Source organism: Actinia tenebrosa, unplaced genomic scaffold (assembly GCF_029948245.1).
Source record: "Actinia tenebrosa isolate PJP-AT-01 unplaced genomic scaffold, QUT_ActTen_1.0 PGA_scaffold2__45_contigs__length_23673736, whole genome shotgun sequence".
NCBI classification, from domain to species: Eukaryota; Metazoa; Cnidaria; class Anthozoa; order Actiniaria; family Actiniidae; genus Actinia; species Actinia tenebrosa.
The window spans coordinates 5,058,016-5,080,466 of NW_028292579.1; the positions used below are offsets into that span (position 1 = coordinate 5,058,016).

At 36.9% G+C, this 22,451-nt stretch overlaps 3 protein-coding genes across 3 annotated transcripts; 1 reads left to right on the plus strand and 2 right to left on the minus strand.

Annotated features, from left to right (window-relative positions):
• Positions 1 to 313: 313 nt before the first annotated feature.
• Positions 314 to 10,819, plus strand: LOC116305568 (uncharacterized). The gene is made up of 6 exons (XM_031715506.2): positions 314 to 417; positions 1,061 to 1,398; positions 1,599 to 2,262; positions 2,508 to 2,704; positions 7,331 to 7,777; positions 9,042 to 10,819. Exons 2-6 carry the CDS (start codon positions 1,068 to 1,070, stop codon positions 10,307 to 10,309), a joined length of 2,907 nt encoding a protein of 968 aa, XP_031571366.1. The 5' UTR covers positions 314 to 417; positions 1,061 to 1,067; the 3' UTR covers positions 10,310 to 10,819.
• A 3,896-nt stretch (positions 10,820 to 14,715) lies between these two features.
• LOC116305578 (uncharacterized) lies at positions 14,716 to 19,857 on the minus strand. Its single transcript, XM_031715517.1, has 7 exons — positions 19,350 to 19,857; positions 18,884 to 19,058; positions 18,340 to 18,517; positions 18,031 to 18,105; positions 17,837 to 17,926; positions 16,761 to 17,033; positions 14,716 to 16,312 (listed from the first exon to the last, which is right to left on the minus strand). Exons 1-7 carry the CDS (start codon positions 19,855 to 19,857, stop codon positions 16,055 to 16,057), a joined length of 1,557 nt encoding a protein of 518 aa, XP_031571377.1. The 3' UTR covers positions 14,716 to 16,054.
• A 775-nt stretch (positions 19,858 to 20,632) lies between these two features.
• On the minus strand, positions 20,633 to 22,425 carry LOC116305574 (BBSome complex assembly protein BBS10-like). Its single transcript, XM_031715514.1, has one exon. The coding sequence runs from the start codon at positions 22,423 to 22,425 to the stop codon at positions 20,701 to 20,703; it is 1,725 nt and encodes a 574-aa protein (XP_031571374.1). The 3' UTR covers positions 20,633 to 20,700.
• Between the last annotated feature and the right edge of the window lie 26 nt (positions 22,426 to 22,451).

The window sequence follows — 22,451 nt, forward strand, 5'->3', positions numbered from 1 at the left end:
AGATCAGGCCAAAAAATGCGTGTTTTTCAGTCCCGTGTTTTTCAAACGTGCATAACAATGATTCCCCTTTCCAGAGTTATCTATTCCAGAGTTTTTCTCTGTCAGTCTAAGTGAAACTGTTTTAAGCATTATTCATTGATAGATTGATTTAGTCTAGTCCTACCTATACTAGCCTCTCTCGTTGATCTTTCTTGGGGTCCGTTTCTCCCATACAAAAAAGAGTCGTTGTGGCGGAGAGCCTCTAAAACTGATCTCCGTGTATAATAGATTTATTGGGTTACCTGTGGTAATGCGATGTATCCCATAATATTCTTAGCGTACCACATGTGTCTGTCTGGAAAGTCTCGAAATCTGTAAAAAATATCATAAATTCTAACCTGGAAAACCAAGAAAATTACAGTAAAAGACGTATTCAAGGTAAGTAGAGTAATTCGGCAATAATCTGAGAACGAAAATTTATAGTTTTTGCTCAAAAAAGGCTTCTTTTATCCGCGAATGCTGAGACGGTACTCGCAGGATGTTCCATCCGATCGTTTCTGCTGTTTCGTATAAGTCGGTTTCCTTTTTTAGATTCTTCATAGCTATTTTCATTTATTATGTACCATAAATTTCATATGAAGATTATGTATTATTTGGAGAGCATTATTTGGAAGCGTAGCTGTGAGTATTATTGTGAAAGCTCGCTTTGAAAGTACATAACTTATTAAGCTTTTTGTAATGTTGAGTTGTTTCTGTGTTCTTTATGTTCGAGGCTCTGAACCTATAATTTCTTAAGCAAGCTGCTGGTAAAAAATTATCTTCTGGTAAACGAACTCGAAGTTGTTTTGTTTTTGGTATTAGTGTCGTAAAACTATTATGTTTTCAGCGACATTTTCTGTCAAAACTTCAACATTCGATATTCACAATTTTTAAAATTTAATCACAAGCAGTCCAATCAGTGGTCCTTTGCTGTCTTTTTTTGGGCCTATCTATATTGAAAAAAGTTGCCAAGGAGACCTGAGACAGCTCTCCCCCACGAGACAACTTTACAGAGCATTTACATTGAGTTTTACTTCTCCAGTAAAAACATGATGGCAGCCAAGCCTCCTGGACTAGACAAAAAAGACGATCGACCAATAAGAGGAAAATCACCTGATAGAGACAGAAGAAGGTTGGCAGAAGTGAGATATGAAACCAACAGAATGGACCCACACTCTGTGCGTTGCAGAATATTCATAGGGAACTTGGCTGGAGAAAGGATGTCTCGCCAGGATCTAGAGGACATATTTATCAAATATGGTCACATTAGTGGGTGCTCAGTACATACAAATTTTGGGTTTATACAGTTTGATACTGAAAAGGCTGCTGATGAGGCAGTGGCCAAGGAAGATGGAAGAATGCTCCATGGCAAGAAACTTGGTAAGTGGCTTCCATCCTTCAATTTCAAGAGAAGAATAAGTCTTTTGAAATAGGAATGCTTGTTGATGCTTTTTGGTTCAGTTTTATGATCAAAGCTTACTTGGGAGCATCTAATAAAGCCTATTGTATGTATTGCATTCTGTTTTACTTGACATTTCAATTCATAAATCATTAAGATTCCCTTTCTTTCCTATTTTCAGATGTTCATTTGGTATCTGACAAGAGAAGGAGAGGTCCTCCTCCTCCAGATATTGGTAGAGGTGGAGGAAGAGGAGGGAGAGGAGGAAGAAGCAGACATTCACCCCCACGAGATAGAGGTAGAGATGATTTTGGGAGGTATCCATCAAGGTTTGATCATCCAGAGCCTGAACGCTATGGCCGCCCAGTAACCCCACCTAGACATGCTCCATTTCGAGAACCATTTGATCGTCCTGATGACTACCACAGAGACCGATACAGGGATGAACACCCAAGAGATTCTTATGATAGACGTGACCTTCCACCTCCCCCAAGGGGCCCATATGACGACAGAAGAGATCCATTTGATTATCCACCAAGAGGGGATCCTTACTATGATCGTTATGGTGATGTGCCTAGGGATGCAGTACGCAGGGATGACTTTCCTCGACATGAAGGTCCCAACAGAGAAGATGTCAGGAGAGATGATTTACGACGAGATGCTCCACGACGAGATGATCCTCGCCGTGATGACACCTATAGCCGTTACGATAGTTACAGTAGGAATTATCAAGATGAATATGGTCCACCTTCAAAAAAATCTCGTCCAGAGTATGATGATCCCTATAGTAAGCCTGTTCAAGCTCCAACTGATTGTGTCGTTATCGTGGTCAGCAAAATACTGCTGTAAGTTAACTGACTTTACTGACTGTTATTTAAATGCAATGCAACTCAAGTGCTATTTGTCTTACTGCTGTTTTCTGCTCACAGATTGTATACAGTATGGGGGGTAGTTTAACAGCAGTATCTTATTATGGGGTCTGAGACAAGTTCAACTGCAAAATATTGACTCAATAAAACACCCTTATTGTGAAACCATGTGTGAAATGAAATGCCTTTGTTAACACCCTATTGTCCTTCTTGTTACACAGTGATTATGGTATGTTGGTTGAGAGAAAGTTCAAGGATTCTGGTCTAGTGACGGATCTACAGTTTCTTGGGATGAGGTCAATGACAGAGTTGTTAGACAGTGTGACCCGCCATGGGGTACTCTATGCAGTTGTTATCACCAATCAACATGAAGTACATCGATCCGTGACAGTCAATATTCTACATGGCACTCCTCAAGGTAAACTTCGTTGGTTAATGTATGATGTTTATTATATTAATGGAAAAAGATATTTAATGAATTTGCTTGAGCGACATGAAAGCATGGATCCAAGTTGAGGTTGGACTGGATGTGTTCATACATTTACTGTCTTTTATCAATTCCAATATCAACAGAGAGCCATTGCTTCGCGGTAACTCTTGCAAACTAAGAAAATATCTATTGTTGTGTGGTGTTATATACAAGTATTAATAAGGGGATGAGTTAACTAATCATGCAGAAAAACTATATAAGATTATCAGGGTTAACATCTACTGCTAGTAAAGTTGTTACTATTTAGCTGCCTGTGATCACCAATAAAGGTGGTCATTTTTACAGAGGGTGATACAGGAATGGAGAGAGATTACTAATCATGCAGAAAAACTAAGAGGTTTTTTTCAGCATTTCTGCCTGCAATACCAGTAAAGGTGTACCTAAAATATAAAGCTGACTGTCTTCAATTAAGACTTTCATTTTTACAGAGAGCATTTCTCTAGGGTGGTATTCATAGTAAGGTACAAATGACATTAAAATGAGTTCTTTCTTCAGGGATTAATTTTACAGGATAACAAGTGATGTTTCAGATTCGATATTTCACTCATAAGTGTCTGAATTTGCTACTAACCTTTTCATCAGCATCCTTCATTTTGTTATTCTTGTCAAATCTTGGATTCCGTGGTTGTTGCTTGTTGGTTCCGTCTGGTATCAGAGAGTGGAATAAGCATATACTTGCCAGTAACGTGGGTTTTGGTATCCATTTTTTGTATCATGATGGTCTATTATATAATATTTTTGCATCTTTTTAAATACTGCGCCTAACGGAGCCATCTGACATTTGGAGTAATTGGAATTTTTTGGGCCTATGTCTTATACACAATTGAGTGTGTGATAATGATAAGAATCAAGACATTTTCATACCTCATTATTATGATGTAATACTTCTTATATTTCAATTTTATCTAAAACTAAAGTGAATATGATATAATGATAATATGATAATCGCAATGCCAACATTGTTATCCTGATGTGACACCACTTTTGGTTTTTTGTTCATAAAACTCTCCATTTTTAAAATAGGTCAACATGATATGAAGTTTGACATTTTTGAACATTAGAACTATCGAGAAAGTACTTCCTGAACAAGTATTGTTTTCATGCTTACTTAAAGAGGATCGTTTCAGCACGAGTATGTCTGTTTCCTTGTCTGTGTTTTGTAATCTATGCGATATTGATGTTGAATCACACTGGGTGACATTTTCAATTTTAGCTGGCAAATATTATCCAGTGTTAAACATACAACGAAAGGGTTGACCGCTCAAAAATCAAATATTGCATATATAAGTATGCATATCTTGCTTTAACATAAATAATTATGTGCAAATTATGCGTCTTTGATAGGCTTTCCAGCAGAAAATGCTTAAGTGGCATCACAATGGAATGTTTTTGCGCAGAATGTCTTTATCCTCTGGTACTTTAAGCCGAACATGCTCATATTCCTGGCTTTTAAACTTGACCTGCGTAACTCTGGATTTGTCTTGACATTCTGGATTTTCACTGACAGTTGTTATAAACTATCTTTAAACCTGTCTAGTCATATGTTAAATCTTTGCATTGGAAAACGTTTTTATGAACAAGGATGTGCAATGTATACCACAGTTTTCTCACTAACTTGTTATTATTTCATTGAAAGTTTTTATATGTAGTCAATATCTATTGGTATGAAATGATTGTTACTGGGGTTTCTGAAGCGTCATTAACAGGATTGTAAAAATTATTTTTAGAAGAGATATTCATAGCAAGCTGACCTCCATGTGTCTATTGAGCAACTCCATAAACGTCTTTTAGCTCTTGGAAAAAAATCCTTTATTACTGATAATTTACTGAGAAATTAATATAGTTAGTACTTGGTATTAGTATTAGAAGAGATATTCATAGCAAGCTGAGTTTACTGGTATAAAAATAGTCATTACATGTATTATATTATCTTGTGGAAAAACATTTTCAGATTACTGTAAGGTCTTCACTTTTGTCATGGAACTTTCAAAATCTTTGTAGTTTGTTATCTTCTTTATTGGGTTTTCTCTGTTCTGATTTAATTTTTAATCACCCATATTCAAACATATTTGCACTTTATACTTTAACTGTGATTTTTTTGTTTTCCAGGACTTTACAAAAAACAAACCTTTCATATTTTCTGCATTTACATAGTGATAATCCCATCCTATTCAGACTTTGTGAAATACTTTTAATATTCCTTCTGGTGTCTTCAGAAATACTACTTTGATGATCAGATATCACAAGCATGAGACAGAATTATGGTTCTACTGACATATTTTTTCCTGAGACTCATAAATGTTCAGTAATTCCGATATTCCCATTAGACCAAGATTAGGATTTTTTATTTGTCCACTTCAAATATTTTTCTTCAAACTTTTCAAGTTCTATCTTTTCTGTAGCCTGCGTTACATCCGGAATTTTCTTCGTAAAATACCGTCTGTGAAACATCGCCAGAAAGCTTGTTCTGGACCTCCTGCAAATTGCACGATTATATGTAATAGATTCTGATTGGCTGTTAGCCATTGCTCATTCTAACGTGAACTCCCATTGGATAACACTATCAAACCAGATGTGAACAAGCAAAGCATCCTAGTTTTCAAAATGGCGTTTTCTCTTGATGGGGATCTTTGGACTAGAGCGTTTTTAGAAGTAAAGTATCAGTTTGAGATAGAAATTTTTTTAAAAATCTTTTCAGTCATTGGGCTTAGTCTCAGGCAAGTCCAATATTTTCTTTCTATTATCAACATTTTGAACTTGGTATGACTTTTTTCCCAATTGTATATTGTTATATCAATGCTGCAAGTCCACATGTTTTTTTTAACTATCTGTACAGCTTTATAGTCAAAAACCCTTCAAAAACTAATGCACTAAGGTATAACTAACTTGTTGAAAAACTACCTTGAATTTTATTTTTGCATTCCCAATTCCCTGATTGTGATTGAGTAATAGGTTATTGCTATTGTTTTACACTTCAAAATGTCTTACGGAAAATTGTAATTCACACTGATCGAGTCAGTGGGAGATGATATGGTTTTCATCAGTTTGGTTCTTTTAGAATTGCATCAACTACTTGTCTTACTTTGTAATATCTGACTTGAAAAACAAAATGAGTCTTCAACTCCAGTCTAAACTCTAATGAGTTTCTTTCAATATGTAAGGTTTCTAGGAGCATGGACATTTTATTAGATACATTACGATGAGGTATCTCATCTTTCTAAAAAGCAAAAGAAAGCAGCTTCAGTTTGAAATTATTTCTGCGCATGTGTGATGGACCAGAGAGGGGCTGCACCCATAACGAATACAGGGACATATCATGGGATAGTGTTACTTGGATTACTTGTAGTGATGTGTGATGGACCAGAGAGAGGCTGCACCCATAACCAATACAGGGACATATCATGGGATAGTGTTACTTGGATTATTTGTAGTGATGTGTGATGGACCAGGGAGGGGCTGCACCCATAACCAATACAGGGACATATCATGGGATAGTGTTACAGGACGTACTTGTAGTGATGTGTGATGGACCAGAGAGGGGCTGCACCCATAACCAATACAGGGACATATCTAAGGGTAGTGTTGCAGGACTTACTTGTAGTGATGTGTGATGGACCAGGGAGGGGCTGCACCCACAACCAATACAGGGACATATCATGAGATACTGTTACAGGACTTACTCGTAGTGATTTGTGATGGACCAGAGAGGGGCTGCAATCATAACCAATACAGGGACATATCATGGGAGTGTTGTAGGACTTACTTGTAGTGATGTGTGATGGACCAGGGAGGGGCTGCTCCCATAACTAATACAGGAACATATCTAAGGATAGTGTAACAAGGATTGTTTATTATAGTGATGTGTAAAAAAGAAATTGTAAAAAATGATTGTAAATTCTTTGTTACTCCTGTTGATGTAAATACACAACATTCTAATGCATGCACATCTTTTTGGGGCAGGCATCAAGTAAACTCTTGATATTCCATATGTTAAACATGATTTTTAACTCAAAATTCATTTGGCCTAAATGATTGCATTATTTAAGAATTTGTTATTTTACCAAATGCTGGCTGTCACACACCATAAAGCATTTGTATTAGAAAGTTACATATTTTGCACTTCATATTTATGTAGTATTTGTGGTAAACTATTTACACCTGAGAGAAAATCTAGTAATTAGAGTATCAAGGTGAAACTTGGTATCCTTTTAGATATCCTTTCCAGTTCTAGGAGAATTATTCTTTCTAATGGCACTTTTGTAGAATGTAGAATTTCATCTCCATTTCTTGGAGAATTTTTCTTTCTACTCTCACTTCTGTAGAATTTTAATATCCAGTTGATGGAGAATTTTTCTTTCTACTGGCACTTCTGTAGAATGTAGAATTTTGGTAGACAATGATCTTGTTGGTCAAGACATTTAACGTTTTAGAATCCTGCTTTTGTTTTTTCTACATCTTGACTTCCTTCACAAATTTGGTTTTATCAACAGGTGTCATGCTTGGAATAGTTCAATGCCTTTTGCTATACTTATGACTATTATTATTTCTACACAGAGCACAGGAATATGCCCCTTGAAGATGCTTTGAGACTGGTCTCACAAAATTTTGAACAGTACATGCAAGACCTTCGTAAGCGAGCTGGTGAACTTGATAAGGATAGCACTAAAGATAAAGAACTGGAGAGAGAACGGGAGAAAGAAAAAGAGGAGAAAGAAAGGGAAAGAGAAAGGGAAAGGGAAAGGGAAAGGGAGAAAGAAAGAGAAAGAGAAAGGGAGAAAGAAAAGGAAAGAGAGCGTGAAAAGAGTTTCAGCAGAAGTTCATATTCAGCCCCAACACCTCCTAAACCTGTGAGTCAGGACGGGGATGACATGAAAAAATTGCTCGGCAAAGCTGCTGCTGGTGCTCAACTTTCTTCTAATGAGCTGTCTAAGCTCATTGAGAACTTATCAAAACAACAAAAGAAAGCTTCTGAAAGTCAAGGACCATCAACTAGTGTGGGAGGTAATACCTTTGGTTTTCCGTCATGCCATATTGTTCTTGGTATACGAATGGGAAGTGGAATTTTTCTTTGGTTCGAAATTGAAACTATTATTTTACGAATTTTATTCTTGACTTGTCTGGTCACCGACATTCAAAATTTCGAGACTTTTCAATCTGATGGTGGTTTACAATAATATTGGGAAGCATAATTTCTTTGTTTCATAATTTCATAATTGTTTTTGGGTATAAAATTGAAATATTCAAACTTTCTTTGAGTTCTGACATTGTCTTGTCATCAGCTTTCAAAATTTGGAGACACTATTACAGACTAACTGTTCTGACTTTTAGTTCAACACTTTTATCATCAAGACTATTTCAAAAGTAATATTTTCCTTTGTTGCTTGATGAAAATATTTTATTGTCCACTGAAATCATGCAACATGCATCATGACCCAATGTATGTGTAACCATTTTTTTTTTTCTGATGATGAGTACTTACTTGAACATTCATCTGAAATGCTAGTACAGCACTAGTGTTATTTTTTGAGACTCCAGCTAAAGTTGACCTTTTTTGACCAAATTTTTTATTTTGTTATCAAGCTCCTTGAATTAACTGTTTTTGCTAAAATAGCTTTTATTTAATTAATAGGTAAATGTTTTTTAAATTCATTTCTTTAGTTACCATTGATGCTTTAATCAATTTATTTTTTACTTTTACAACTTGTTTCTATCCAAATACCACAAATAAGGTTTGCCTGTTCATAAAAGAAATGTGCTTACAGATTGGTTAAAAGAAATTGCATTGAAAGCAAACATTTTTCCAGCTTTAGGTCAGGCTGCTTTGATAACTTGATTTTTGTGTAGTTTAGTACTTAATTTGGTAATTCAGTATGTTGCATTGACCTATTGCATTTTACAGTTACATTTTTTACAGGTTGCCTAATTGTGGCAAGAGCTTCTGGCTGTAATTTACTCATTCGATGTGCCTTATTTTTGCTTTTTCCTGCTTGATTTAGTCTGTGCTTTTCACCTTTTATTTTATTATGTCGGTGATCATTTTCATTTTTAACTATTTCAAGGTACTACCTTGTTAGCCTACAAAAGACTGAAAGAAAATTCAAGTTATCAAAGCTAGACTGCCTATCACATTTCTTAGTCAATATTGACTAGTAATTTTTCACATGGTCAAGTGTCACAAATCATGCGGAGCATGTTTAAGCCTTGTAACATTGACATACTGAGCATCTTTGTTTTCATTTTTCATTTCAAACTGATTTTTCATCAGGCCCTTCCACATCCAGTCAACCACAACCTTCTTCTGATGCTCAGTCTATTGCAAAACAACAAGCTGATCTGCAAGCTAAGATTCTTAGTATTTTGAATCCCAGTACATTGTCCAAGGTGTCTATTGCTGGGCTGACATCAGTTGCACAATCAATTTCTGGTACATCTTCTGTTTCTTCTGCACAAAAAAAGTCTGCTGGGTCGTATGGGGTGCCTTCGTCCAAGCCTTCAGCCCCTCTGTTTCCTGCAGCTAAAGCAATATCTAGGTCAACATCCTCAAACAATATGTCTGGTGGTGCGTCCTCTGCTGGAGCTGTATCTGGTTATGGTTCAGCAGCTGCTGCTCCTGTCACCAATCAGTATGCCAAACCTGGAGCTTCTGAATCAGCAGGGTATGGAGTCCCTAAGTCAACGCCTGCATGGTATAGCGGCAGCCAGACAACCACTCAGCCAAACACATTTAGTAAGCCAACTGCAACTCAAGAAACAACATCAGCAAGCTATTCTACAGGACGCGCCTCTTCCAGCTACGATGTTCCGAAGGCATCTCCAAGCAGCTACGCTGTTCCAAAGGCATCTTCAACAAGCTACGGTGTTCCAAAGGCATCTCCAACAAGCTACAGTGTTCCCAAAGCATCCCCTACTAGTTATGGAGTTCCCAAAGCATCCCCTACTAGTTATGGAGTTCCTAAAGCATCACCTGTGGTTAGAGCACCATCTCCTGCAGGTAGAGGTTCTCTTCCAAACAATAGAGGACATGCACCTACAGCTCGGGGATCATCAATGGCGGCATCTCAATCTAGTTCAGCCTCCAGGCCACCACCTTATGGACCTCCTTCTGGCAGAGGAGGACCCCCACCTGCCTCCAGAGGTGGAATTTTGGGTGCAGGACCTAGCAGAGGAGGAATGCCACCATCACAGCAAGGTAATACAGCATCAAGAGGTCCTCCATCAGGATTAACGGCAGTCCGTGGAGGCCCACCAATCTCACGGGGAGGCCCACCAAACTCCCGGGGAGGCCCACCAAACTCCCAAGGTGGCCCACCAAACTTGCGGGGTGGTCCACATGCAGCTTCTAGAGGAGGCCATCTCCAGTCCAGAGGACCTGCACCTGGAGGACCTTATGGCAGAGCTGGGATGCCTCCAAGTGGTGGCCCTCCACCACGTTATGGAGTACCAGCATTCAGAGGAGGTGGCCCTCCTCATTCCAGAGGTGCACCTATAACTACAGTTCAAGGAAGGGGCAGACCCCCACCAAGACCTTATTAAACCTAATAACATCATCTGTAGTAGGGGCAGTGATGACTATATTACAAATCTATAGAAACATTTTTACAAGAATACTTGTTTTAAGTTTGAATAGCATAGTCATTGGGAAAAACTGTTATAAATGTTTGAAGCACATTAAAACTTGCCAAAGTACACTAGGTATATTTCTAGCTTTTGCCATATTTTTAGGTTAAAGACTATTTTCCTTGGTTTATTTGAGGTCCATTATATTAATAACGTCCTTGGATACTGTCAGCAATCCCTGGACAATCACTGTAAACAGTTTTTCATGTTTGGTTTAAAATTCTTAACTTGTACTCATGCCAGAACACACCAACAGCATGTTTTCTTAAAGCTCTGAAAAATGTTATCTTCTTGTTAACTTGTTATGATTATTAGAAATTTCAAGTATTACCTGTATTCGTTGCTAGTTTTATTCTCATTAGAAGTGACAATTTTACTTTTATTATGTTAGTTAAATCATTAAAGATTGTAAAATTCTTTGTAAAATTTCTATTATTTCTTCTCTAAATGGGGTTTAAAGTTGTAAAGAGTAAAGGTTTTGTTCTTAATGATTATAGAAATGTGTGAAAATGCAGTTTCATGAAAAAAATAATAATAAGATAAAGTTTATAAATTCCATTTCAAGCCCAGTAACTAACATTAATTTTAATACACCCTAAGATTGCAATTCATGTAAAAATACCTGCAATAGTAAACCTTTGCAGATCTGGCTAACATTGAGGGCACTAACATTTTGCAAACTCACCTGACGTTTTAAAAGTACTCTTGCAGTGCAGTGAAACTTAAATTTAATAAAAACGCATAAGTCATCCAGTAATTAAAAACTCGCAATTACATATCCTGGACATCATAAAAATGTGAAATATGTTTTACAGAAGTCTAACCATTGATTCCTCTGTCTTCTGTCTGGCAAATACTGCTAGCCGGATAAAAATGCTGCTCATTTGGAAAACAAATTTTATTGAAATTATCAATTTTATCTGGAAATCAAATAACTAATACTAGAGCGCCGTCATTGTATCCATGCAACAAAATACGAAAAAGTGTTATCTAATTATATCGACAAATAGTTAATATCACTCAACCAGAACATATTGCTTGCATGGAGGTATTGAACTTTCATCACTTTATTTTCATGGGGAACTTATCAAAGTTTATTCAGGTGTGATTTAACATGAACGCATTGATTATATCATTCAAGCTTAAGGTGTGTTCCGACCCAGGATTACAAGTACACTTTATAAGTCTTATAAAGTTGCATGGTGAATATTCATGTGTAAATTCCGAATCAGCATATTGTTATTTTTTACTTGTTTACTAAGTTTGCGCTTAGCTGATATTTTGGTGGCATTGAGTCCTATGTGATTTGCATTTGTTTCATGAGCATAATAATGGGGTCCAATAATGGCACTCTTAAACTACTTGGTTGTAGTAATGATTATATTTAATTGGACAAGTCACAAGGTGAGTATACAGGAGGTTGTCAGTTGTTGCAATAAAGCTGCCTTTGATTTCTCCTTTCCTGTCCTGTAGGCTTGAATGGTTTTGATTGCTGTAGGGGAAAAAATTGTAATGTAAGCAAAGCACAAGTTGATTATGATGAGATAGATAACATGAAAGCTGAAGGTTTTTTAAAAGTAATATACTAATGCGTTTATTAGTGGTTGTTCTATATGACCTATTGAATGAATGCAAATGAGGACGATTCAGACAGTACTGATCAGACGTCTTCTCCTGGGTCACTGATTTTAATTGTTTTCCCTGTGAGTCAATAATTATTCATATTAATATGATAATTAAATGCAGCCACTGTTTTCATATTGAACAAGATTCAAGAAGTTTCTATACTCAGATATTGAGCTTCACGGCAGGCACAATATGATAAAATTCATACAGTATGATGGTTTTCCAGTTACCCAGATAATTTTGGTTACATCGTATCAAATTTAATGTCAATATTGTATTGTCTCCATCCACAAGTTTTTCAACCATGCAGTCTGACAGTATGTTCTTTTATATTTTTTTCTTTTACCATGTGCCAATATGACCTAGGTCATGCATTGGAATTTATATGCACCCCTACCTCTCATAGTCCAAGAACTGCCTATTGGCCACACCCACTTTATTGTAAAAACTGATGATGATATTTTCAAGCATAAAAAAATCCATTTAGTGTCAAGAAAACATCTTAAAGTTAGTAGTGGTAAAAATTGAAAGCAGGACTGTACTTTTGCTGGTGATCAAAACATAATTTCATTCCATCTGATGACTTTCTACTTCCCTCTAGTCAGAATAATGTTAATTGTTTGCAATTTTATGGCACAATTGTAGACCCAAATGAATTCCTTTTTTGTCTACAAGTCTGTGTATTTCTAATTACATTTAATTTCTTTCAACTAAAACTGAGAAGTTTATAATATAGATCCCTGAAAATGAGGGTGCATTCTGAGCTTTCATTCTCACCTTTGTAATAAGAGGGGGAACAAAACAACCTTGGCTCCATTACCTATACATTCCCCCTCTACAATCAAAATATCAAGCTATGAACATAAAATGAAGGAGATTTGGGGGGGGGGGGGGGGGGGGGGGATGGGGTTCCAAAGTCTGCAGAAGAAAGATAACAATGTAATCCAAAACCATTATATGACATTGTAAAACAATTTGAATATGAAAACACCCACATTCCTATCAGGCAAAATCCTTAAAGCCCAAGTAGCATACAGCAAGTTGGGATGCATGGGCAATTTCTTGTGGAATACATTTTTTAATAAAGCAGTTAATTTGCATAATTATCTTCAGTTGGCAGGATGTAATTTTCACATTGTTTTGATGACCACCCCCACGGCCCTTGTAAGCTTTGAAATTTCAATCTGCATACACTTTAATATCAATGCTGTTTTATTATGAAGATTTGCCCACATATTGCTGGGTTTCACTTGATGTCATTTCTTATCTGGTGTGGAATGTTCACCAGCTGAATTTTTCTGGTTGACAGCACGTGGTGCGCAGTTTTTGACCACCATTTGGGGCAAATAATGATCAGATTTGAGGATTTTTTCCTGATACTCTAGGAAACTATATCCTCATGCACAACTGAGACTAATTACCAATTTTCAACTTACCGTGTGTTAAAAATCCATAATATTGACTTAATTACGTAACTCATTTTAAAAGGTACACACACAAAAATACCAATAGGGTACTGGCACAAAAGGGTGGGTTGTGCATTATATATTTTAATTAAAACAGTAAACCCAGAATATACAAATCAGTATTAGTTTATTATTATAAGTATATTTAAATGCCCCCGTGGGAGGATTTGTTGAAGTCCAGATGGGGTGGGCAGAGGGACTTAACCTAAATCTCCTGAGGCTTGAGGGCATGTCACATTAATCACTAATCCCCCAATAAATCATGCTATTACTTGATTATCATGTACTCTAGGGAATTGTGAGCATGCATTTTCTTTGTTAACTGAATATAATGAGCAATTTCAACTCGGAAGTGATCACTGTTGAACGCATAGGTAACGACTACTGAATCGGTCCCATAAGTGCTATGGTATCTTAGCAGTGTAGTGGAGAGTCATTGGGACCGGGGGGGGGTACTCCACCAGAATTTGGGTAGGGGTGTTCTGCTGGGATTCTGAAAGGAATACCATGTTTATGATTAAAAAAAACTCAAATTTGTGGACTCTGTTTATGATAAAAGATATTATTTATTGCACTGAGTTCCTGTTTCAATTATCATGTCTTTTCACATATCGTTTTTTCATGACCATAATAATGAGTTTCGGTCAATACGAAAGTAGAATCCCTGAATATGACAGGAAACTCAGGAAGAACTTGGAACTTGAGTGAAGTTGCATACCCTGTTTATGATAAGAAGCTTGAAAACCCATATCCTGTTCAGCGGATCATCCCCAAATAGTCCATATATGGGAGTACCCCCCCCCCCCCCTCCAGGGCATTCGGACCTGTATAAGATTTCTACTGGCATGGGTCAATGCGACCCAGTCATGGTCCAGGTGTTATATGAGGGATCGTCCCTCGTGAGTTTCTTGTGTATAATTAAGACTGTTTCATGTTGAACAAGAAATGTTAGTAATCCAGGGGGCTAGATGGATAGAGGGCATGATTACTGTACATAAACTATACTTTACATTTAGCTTCACAGTATCACTCACTTATAACCCCTGTGCTGCTACCCAGTGTGGTAAAATAAATATGGAAAAAGATATTGGATCCTATATTAAAGAGATGTCAACCATTACCCTTGCAAACTATCAAATATCTGCTTATACCGGTAACTTTGATATACCTGGACCTGATCATTGGTTGTAAATCAAAATGGAATCTACTAATTAATATTACAAACACCTATTAGAAATTAAACGTTAATTTTATTTGTCTTTTTGTATCTAGGTTGGTCAAAGGGAACTGGAAGAATATAATATTATAGTCCACCAACTAAAATTGGTTGGTCAAGTCGACACAGACTGCATAATTATGTAATAACTGGTCTTGTGATACTCAGATCATAATGGAGGAAGTGATGCTTAAACAGGTTTGTTAAAATTTATATTATTGTGTAATTCAAGAAAAAATTGTTTCTGATGGATCTGGTGACTTGAGCCTGGTTCACATGAGCAATGCAAACAAATTAGGTGCAAATTTATGTGTAAACTACAGCAATTCAAATGCAAGGATGGAAACTTTTTCATTTGATTTATTATTTGTGTTTGCATTTTTAACTTGTGGACCGATAAAAACACAAGCAAAAGTACTTGTAAACTACAAACTGAACAGTCACTCAAAGGCAAAATCATAAACGTTTTAAACATTCAAGTAATTACTGCACTTGCTGCTGCCCTGATAGAGTAAATGCTTCTTCCCTCCTCATTCCCTTGAGTATCATTTCTTTGTTTTCTAGCTATACTTGAAAATTCACAGTGTCATTGAATTGGCTGCCAACTTAAACAATGAATCGTAATCTCAAGAGAATGACACAATGCTTGAAATGAGAAAACTGTTATTATGCAAACCAGCTTTATTTTCATTTCATCTACTTATAGCTGCAGTGTCAACTGAAGTCCAGTCTTCCATTGTTCTAGCATCAAGCTTGGATTGAGCAGGATTTTTAGGACAGAGTGTTCCAGGCAATGAGAGTTTCAAGCAATAAATACGAGTGACCAAATGGGGTTTTTACACTGTTTTTATGTCTGATGCTAATGGTAAGTCAATTAACTACTTTTTATTAGGTACCTCTGAATATTATTGTTCTTATTGTTCTATTATCGTTTAGGATTAGGATTCCTGTGATAATGGTGGTTTTGTTTGGGTAAACAAGCCTTCTACCTCGTTCCTGCACACCACCACAGGGCTCCCAATATCCCTGCATCCCCATCCAAATACTAACTGGGACAGTTGAACAAAATTGAAGATACAACAGACTTAAGCCAATCAGGAGAGTAAAATCAGTATCACATTGCCCGTAGCCAATCACAATCACTCATTCCCACAGTTGATGATAATGTCTATATTTTCCCTCGGATATCTAGGCTGTGTCGTATGATGCTCCTGATTGGTTCAAGTTTGATTGCTTTGTTTTCACTCTGTCGTGATTGGTTAACTTTCTTCAAGTGGTTGACATCCCAGTTAGCATGTCCACGCAGTAATGTTGCTTTGTAGGCTAGTAACTCAAGAGCCTCCTTACTTGATACTATCTGTATGGGTCTTTAACACACATCTTGGACTTCTGTGATGCTGATAAATCACCAATGCCAGTAGTATCAACTTGCTTATTCATATTGTCTTTTGTCTCACTATTGCAATTGATTTTATTTTCAGGTTGAGTATTATTCACTCCACTGGCTGTTGAGACCAGACCATGATTGCCTGTATCTTTGGCTGAATCCATTGTTCTAAAAACTCTTTCCAGGCGAGAACAATCCTCATATGCATCTTGGAAAGCTTGAGTCTGTTCAAAAAAACAATCAAAAGATCAATCATAGTATCTGTCTATCTCAATCCAAAATTAAATGCACAAATCGATGCACACTACTGTAGATATTTCATATCGGAATCATATCGGAGTAAGTAGTGCACTAGGGTCTAGGGTCTCAGGTTTGAATCCTGGACTCAGATTTACATGTGAGCAGAGTTTTTTAAGTGTCTCCCTCCATTGTAGGGTTTTTCTTTGGTTCTCCAGGTTTTTTCCCTCAACAAACCTAGCACATTGAATTTCAATGTATTCTGTGAGTTCACCATGAACTGACTTGGATCAGCCCAAAGGTTGTTTCAATGTTCAATAAAATGTTGAGATTTTCCACTATAAAATACATGCACTGTGTTAAAGTCTTCCCCCAACCCAGTAAGATCCTACCCCTTATGTTAAGGAGAAAAGAATGTCTTGGATGTTTTTTTACCTGTTCAATGTGTTGCTGTGTCATTGACCCAGTAGACTCTATCTGTGTCACACCAGTAGTATGTTGTGGATAATCATGACTTGTGGTATCAGTAGTACCCATGGTTTGTTGGTACCATGTCCAGTATTCATGTTCAGAGTATTGATGGTCTGTGTTGGGGTACGGAGCTGTTATCCCTTCACCTCTTACAGGCTGTTCCCGGGACTCTAATTCCTGAATTATTCCTCTGTCATATGCAGCTTCTAATAATTTGTTTTGGGCTCTCTCTTGTTCCTGGTAAAAAAAAGAGTTAATATCAAAGAGGAATATATTATAAAACTAATAACATCTCATAATCATTAAATTAATAAATGCATGCAGCTCACTAGAAGGTGAAAGGAAGGGAATGATGCATTAAAGCTGTCCTTCTACAATCTACAGTAACATGAAAACCACTGTCTACAAACAGGTCATACTAACCTTTGCAAAGGGGAGGGGTATAGGTAGACATAATAGGGCCATTTATACTGAGGAAAATATGATGCATCTTACATGAGGTGCGTCTTACGTAAGATGTAAACTGACCAAATAAATGGTATGTAATTGTGTTCGTGTCTTAATTTTGACGCATGTTATTCACAAAGAGGGTTACATGTTGTTCCAAGTTACTGCTGTTTTCCATATTCTGTGAACTCTGTAGTTAGAAGCTGCACGCTGAAATTTGTTTTTTTCGCCCCTGTCAATCAAAACTTTTCAGTCAGTACCCCTAACGTTACTGCTATTTTCATAATAGGTGAACTTGGTAGCTGTAAGCTGCATGCTGAAATTTAGTTTTCCACTGCTGTCAATCAAAAATAATCATTCATTACATCTTATATTCTTGACTGGTGGCAGTGAAAAACCAAATTCACAATGAGCAGTTGCAATGTCCGAGTTTGCAGAATATTGGAAACTGCAGTAAGATGTATTATTTTCCCCTGCGTATAAATGGCCTCATGTCATAAACATTGCCATTGTGAAGTTGATGTACTACAATCAATCAAAACAATTTTTACCATCATACACCTGTATGTACATGTATCCATCACAATGCATACCTTTATACAAGCCCTTGGGTTTGGGTCATCATTAGCCCATCTCACATTCAATAAATCTTTATTGGATAATTTTTGATCTGCCATAGCAACCTAAAGCCAAAAGAGTTGCATCGTTAGGTAAGGAATTAACATTTCTACACATTGGATTTCAAATGGGAATAGAAAAAAACGCGGTACCAGGTACTATATAATACCTTTGCAAACTCGGCATTGACTCTATTCTTGTATCTTACAAATGCAATTTTAAGTTTTGTGATGACTCTAATATCCTGTAGTAAAGAGAAAAACTCATAAGTAAAAAGAGGTTAACTTGAATTGGCAGTATTTGACAGAAAAAACCAGGAGAGATTTTGATATGATTGATAGTAATTAATTTTATTCTACCAGCTATTATATCCTTCAAAACGTAACAAACATTAATATTAATGCAAAACTCAATTTTTTAAAAGAATTTACTGTATTTGAGTGAAAGTCTTGTAACTTTTTGATAGTAATGTACATACCTCTATTTCTCCCCATTCACCAAACTCTTCCCACAGATCTTCTTCAACTGATTTACGGTTTCCCAGACCACCAACATAAAGCGTAGTACATTCCTTTTCAAATGATCCGGCTCCACCTAGGTTTTCCTTGTGGTTCAGATGCCGATCACGACCAAAGCAATCGAGTGCTAAACCAATTCTGAAATTTTACAGAGAAAAAAGGTTTTACTTGACCCTTGAAATCATTATAGATCATGTTTTCTAGCCACATGCATAAAAATCATATGATTTGCATAGACATCCAACAAATCAAAACCCTATTTTGTCATCAAGGCAAATTGTTTAATTTTGTGCATGTGAATGGGACTGGTGCTGTAGTAGAACAGTTCTCAGGGAAGGGAACTTGTTTATTGTCTTGTTAATTGTCTTATCCTGAACAGACATTAGGAATTTCTGCAATATTGCTTGAGGGTACTTTTCATGGATCAGGTTAATACTCCTTACAAGTGGCTCGAGATACCCTACTAATTTTAATGTCAGAAGAAAAATATCCTGTGCAGCATACCTTCTCTCATCCTTGTCTACAGGTAGGGAATGAAGATACCCACATTCACTACCCAAATGACAGCATCCTTTAGCAAAGTATAAACAAAAATAATGCTTGTTTGTCTTTGGGTCCAAGACATTTGCTTTGGTATAACCAGCATCATCGTCAATGCAACAGCGGGTCTCGGCAGGCCCTAAAAGAGAAAACTCCAATATAGTTTGATATTACAATGAGGCCCTGGGGTCAGTACAAGTTTGATGTACTTAGGGTTCAATTAATTCTAAACCTTTTTGGGGTCACGATTCTGGTGCCATTGTAACACAGAATTATCGATATCAAGCAGTATTTATATGTATGTATCCAAACCAAAATGTCCAGACATTGGTGGTGTTGTCACAGCACTCCACAAAATCACACACTCACACATCCGCTCCAGACTAGTGTTCATATCGTAATTTATAACTACTTCTAAACAAAGCCCTACCTCCATCAGGCCTCCAGTGTTCTCCAACCCATTTATCATACCATATATTATATTCAGTAGTTCCCTCTGGTATCCAATGTACTTTCTTCTTCTCGTCCAAGTCCACCTGTCTTCTAGCTGGCCTTTTCATCAAAAGCTCTAGCTTGTCTTCAATGTCTTTACCTGTTAACTTAGGCTTACTAGTCTCATTTTTTCCTTCCGTAATGGTCTGAGGTAACTGATAATTCACCTGAGGTTGTTTCATTTTAATCCAAGGGTTAAAAACCGGCGGTAAGTTGTCCCAGTTTGTTGGTTTTTCCCATTGAGTTTGAAAAGTTTTGGTATTTTGGTAATAAAAGTATCCACTCGTAGTGTCGTATAACGACATCCAATTCCCTCTTGCCTCGCATACCTGATATGAATAATCTGAGTAATCAGTTTGCTGGCCTTGTAAAGGATCGGATCGGTGTCTTTTTGTTGTTATTTCGTCGTTTTCGATTCTATTTTCTTCTTGGCGTTTGTCCGCCATCTTGAAACTAGAAAAATACAACCGCTGACTAAAGAATCTGACGACTCAAATTCTAACCCAGGCTTCTCTCTGTCAATAAATTGACCGGAAGCGGAAGCGCAAAGCAACAACAGTAAACACAGGGCGCCCACGCCTTTATGTCGTTCGGAATTCTCATGACATTTTTAATAACAACTAACGAGACTTTTACAATGTTTTGATCCTTGCCTTGCGCAGTGCCCTGCACTTTTTGGTCATAATAATATTGCACACCTATCCTATGGAACCAGACAAACATAGTGTAACTTTTATTTCAGGTTCACCATATCTCTCTCAAGACTGTCTCCAGCCATCAGGGTTTCGTGCACCCGCTGTTGGGGATTTATGTACCAACAGCTGGAGACTGAGCCTACTCTCCCTCATGCAGGGCTAAAAATTACAGCTGCTAAAAATTACAGCTGCCCAGTAGTCAGACATAATAGCTGGCCACATCAGACTGACCAACATATGGACAATCAATGGACTTGTCAACAGATGTTTGGCTGGATAAGTGCAAATAATTTGTGGAATGATGGAAAAGTGCCATTTGGACATTGTCTATTAGCCATGCCAAAAATATCCATTGACTGGCCATATTTAAAGCCACCCAAAAAAAAACCATTGATTGGCGTTATTTTTGGCCATGCCAAAAAAATTTATAGATTGCATTTTGCCAGATAACAATGAATGTGCCCAGGACCAACTTGAAAAAATATATAACAGGGAACCATCAAGGTTAATGTTGCTGCTTCCCTGATTGCCTGTAGTCATTAGTTTTATTTACTTCTTGTTTACTACTTGATTTACAATCATGTAATAGGTTCTTCACTCCTCAGAATCACTAGATTCTTTCTCATCATCTCTAACAATAGATTTTACACTAATAATTCTTTCTACTCTTAGAATCATTGATAAACACTGCAAAATGTGACTGATCCAAAGCATTTTCCCATTCAAAGGTTCAAAGATACCCTTCCTGTAAGGGTCAATAACACACCCTGTTGTTCCATTCACACCTAATACACTTCCATCGACTCTAAATGAAAATTTGACTTCTTGCTGTACTCTTAAAAAGTTTTTGTCTCTAGAAGTACAAGAATGGGAATTTTTATGCAAAGTATGAGGAACCTGAAGCAGAGACTTGCTTAAAACTGAATATGCTAATGAAAGGTTCTTGTCTTTTGTAGCTTTAGCATATTTTCCAAACTCATTAGCAAGAAGAAATTCTACTGATCCACAACCCGGAAGCATAATTAGATGCAGCCTGTTATCCGAAAATGACATTTTAATACTTTTTAATGCATTATGGAGTGCAATGTAGTATTGCTGGCAAAGTCCTTGAGTTGGTGCACAGAGTAAGATTAGATATGGAACAATATGATTACTGTCAACTTGCTTATCAATCTCCAAGTGAACAAACTTGTGCACCCCAAGAGCTTTTTCTTTACAAAACTTGCCTTTTCCTAAAAAAATATCGGACAGGTTTTTTAGTTCAAAAAGATCATGATGGCACAGTGGTTGCACGTTTCCATACTTGCACAGATGGCTTACTGTCTCCATGGGGACCATTTGAATGACAGCTATGTTAAATTGCTGACACAACTGCAAGACCATGTCTGAAACTCCTTCTGATGAAATAATAAGCTGTATGTCTTGCTCTTTGAGTGACTGTAATATGGAAAACACAATGTTTCTCTTATGGCTGAGAGCTTTACCAAGCATGGTTTCATTCTTTATGTTAAAAGTTACGACATCTGCAGTAAGTTTAACATCATCCAATGAACAATGAATGATCAGAAATGTGAAAACGTTTTTTCCAGATTTAGGGAGGACTTGCTTATCATTTGTAGCAAACTGTCTTGGGATTGCAAATCCTTGAATCACGCATGAGTTCTGCACAGGAGTACCGTGAAACTCAGTACAAAAGTGAGAGAAGTCATCTAATGCCTGTATGATACCTTGGTAAAGTTCATGTCCAAGTTTGCATGTATTTGATATAAAATCTATTAGGAGTGATGTGAACAGATCTTGACAAAGAACAGAAAACTTCCCATTTAAGGTAGTTTTTATTAATTGCGTTAACTTTTGCTTGATTTCATCCTTGTTTTGGGGCTCCAAATTAGTGTGTATGGCAACCTTATTTAACACTGGTGATATGTTGTCAGGGGCAACATCATTGGCAATCTTGTAAAAAGCTTTTGACAACGAAATAATTGTCTGCCAGGACTGTGGTTTTAATTCTAGCTCCCCAATACCCTCTTTCATCTCTAGAAGTCCAATAATCTCCTTCAATGCTTGTATCACGACAATAATAAACGAAGTAACGCCATCTCCTGTTACAAAACTGTGTGACTTCATCTTGTCAACAATCACTCTCCCCAAAGGATTTTCAATATTTAGCGAGTTAAGAACAACGCCGCCACTATTTGTGATTAGAATACTCCCAGATGATGAATTCAGCATAACATCAAGACCGCAAGGTCCAAAGGAATCTCTCAAAACTGACTCCAAATATTCACAACTTTTTAAAGCTTCAAATATGGTCGCCATAATTGAATAATGACAACGATGTTTGT

Excerpts from the sequence above, each read along its gene's own strand:
- LOC116305574 (XM_031715514.1), bottom strand. The coding sequence starts at position 22,425 with ATGGCGACCATATTTGAAGCTTTAAAAAGTTGTGAATATTTGGAGTCA.
- LOC116305568 (XM_031715506.2), top strand. The coding sequence starts at position 1,068 with ATGATGGCAGCCAAGCCTCCTGGACTAGACAAAAAAGACGATCGACCA. Across the intron at positions 1,399-1,598 it reads GCTCCATGGCAAGAAACTTG|ATGTTCATTTGGTATCTGAC; the intron begins GTAAGTGGCTTC and ends TCCTATTTTCAG. Across the intron at positions 2,263-2,507 it reads GTGGTCAGCAAAATACTGCT|TGATTATGGTATGTTGGTTG; the intron begins GTAAGTTAACTG and ends CTTGTTACACAG.
- LOC116305578 (XM_031715517.1), bottom strand. The coding sequence starts at position 19,857 with ATGGCGGACAAACGCCAAGAAGAAAATAGAATCGAAAACGACGAAATA. Across the intron at positions 18,518-18,883 it reads GTAGACAAGGATGAGAGAAG|AATTGGTTTAGCACTCGATT; the intron begins GTATGCTGCACA and ends GTAAAATTTCAG. Across the intron at positions 18,106-18,339 it reads GTGAATGGGGAGAAATAGAG|GATATTAGAGTCATCACAAA; the intron begins GTATGTACATTA and ends TCTTTACTACAG.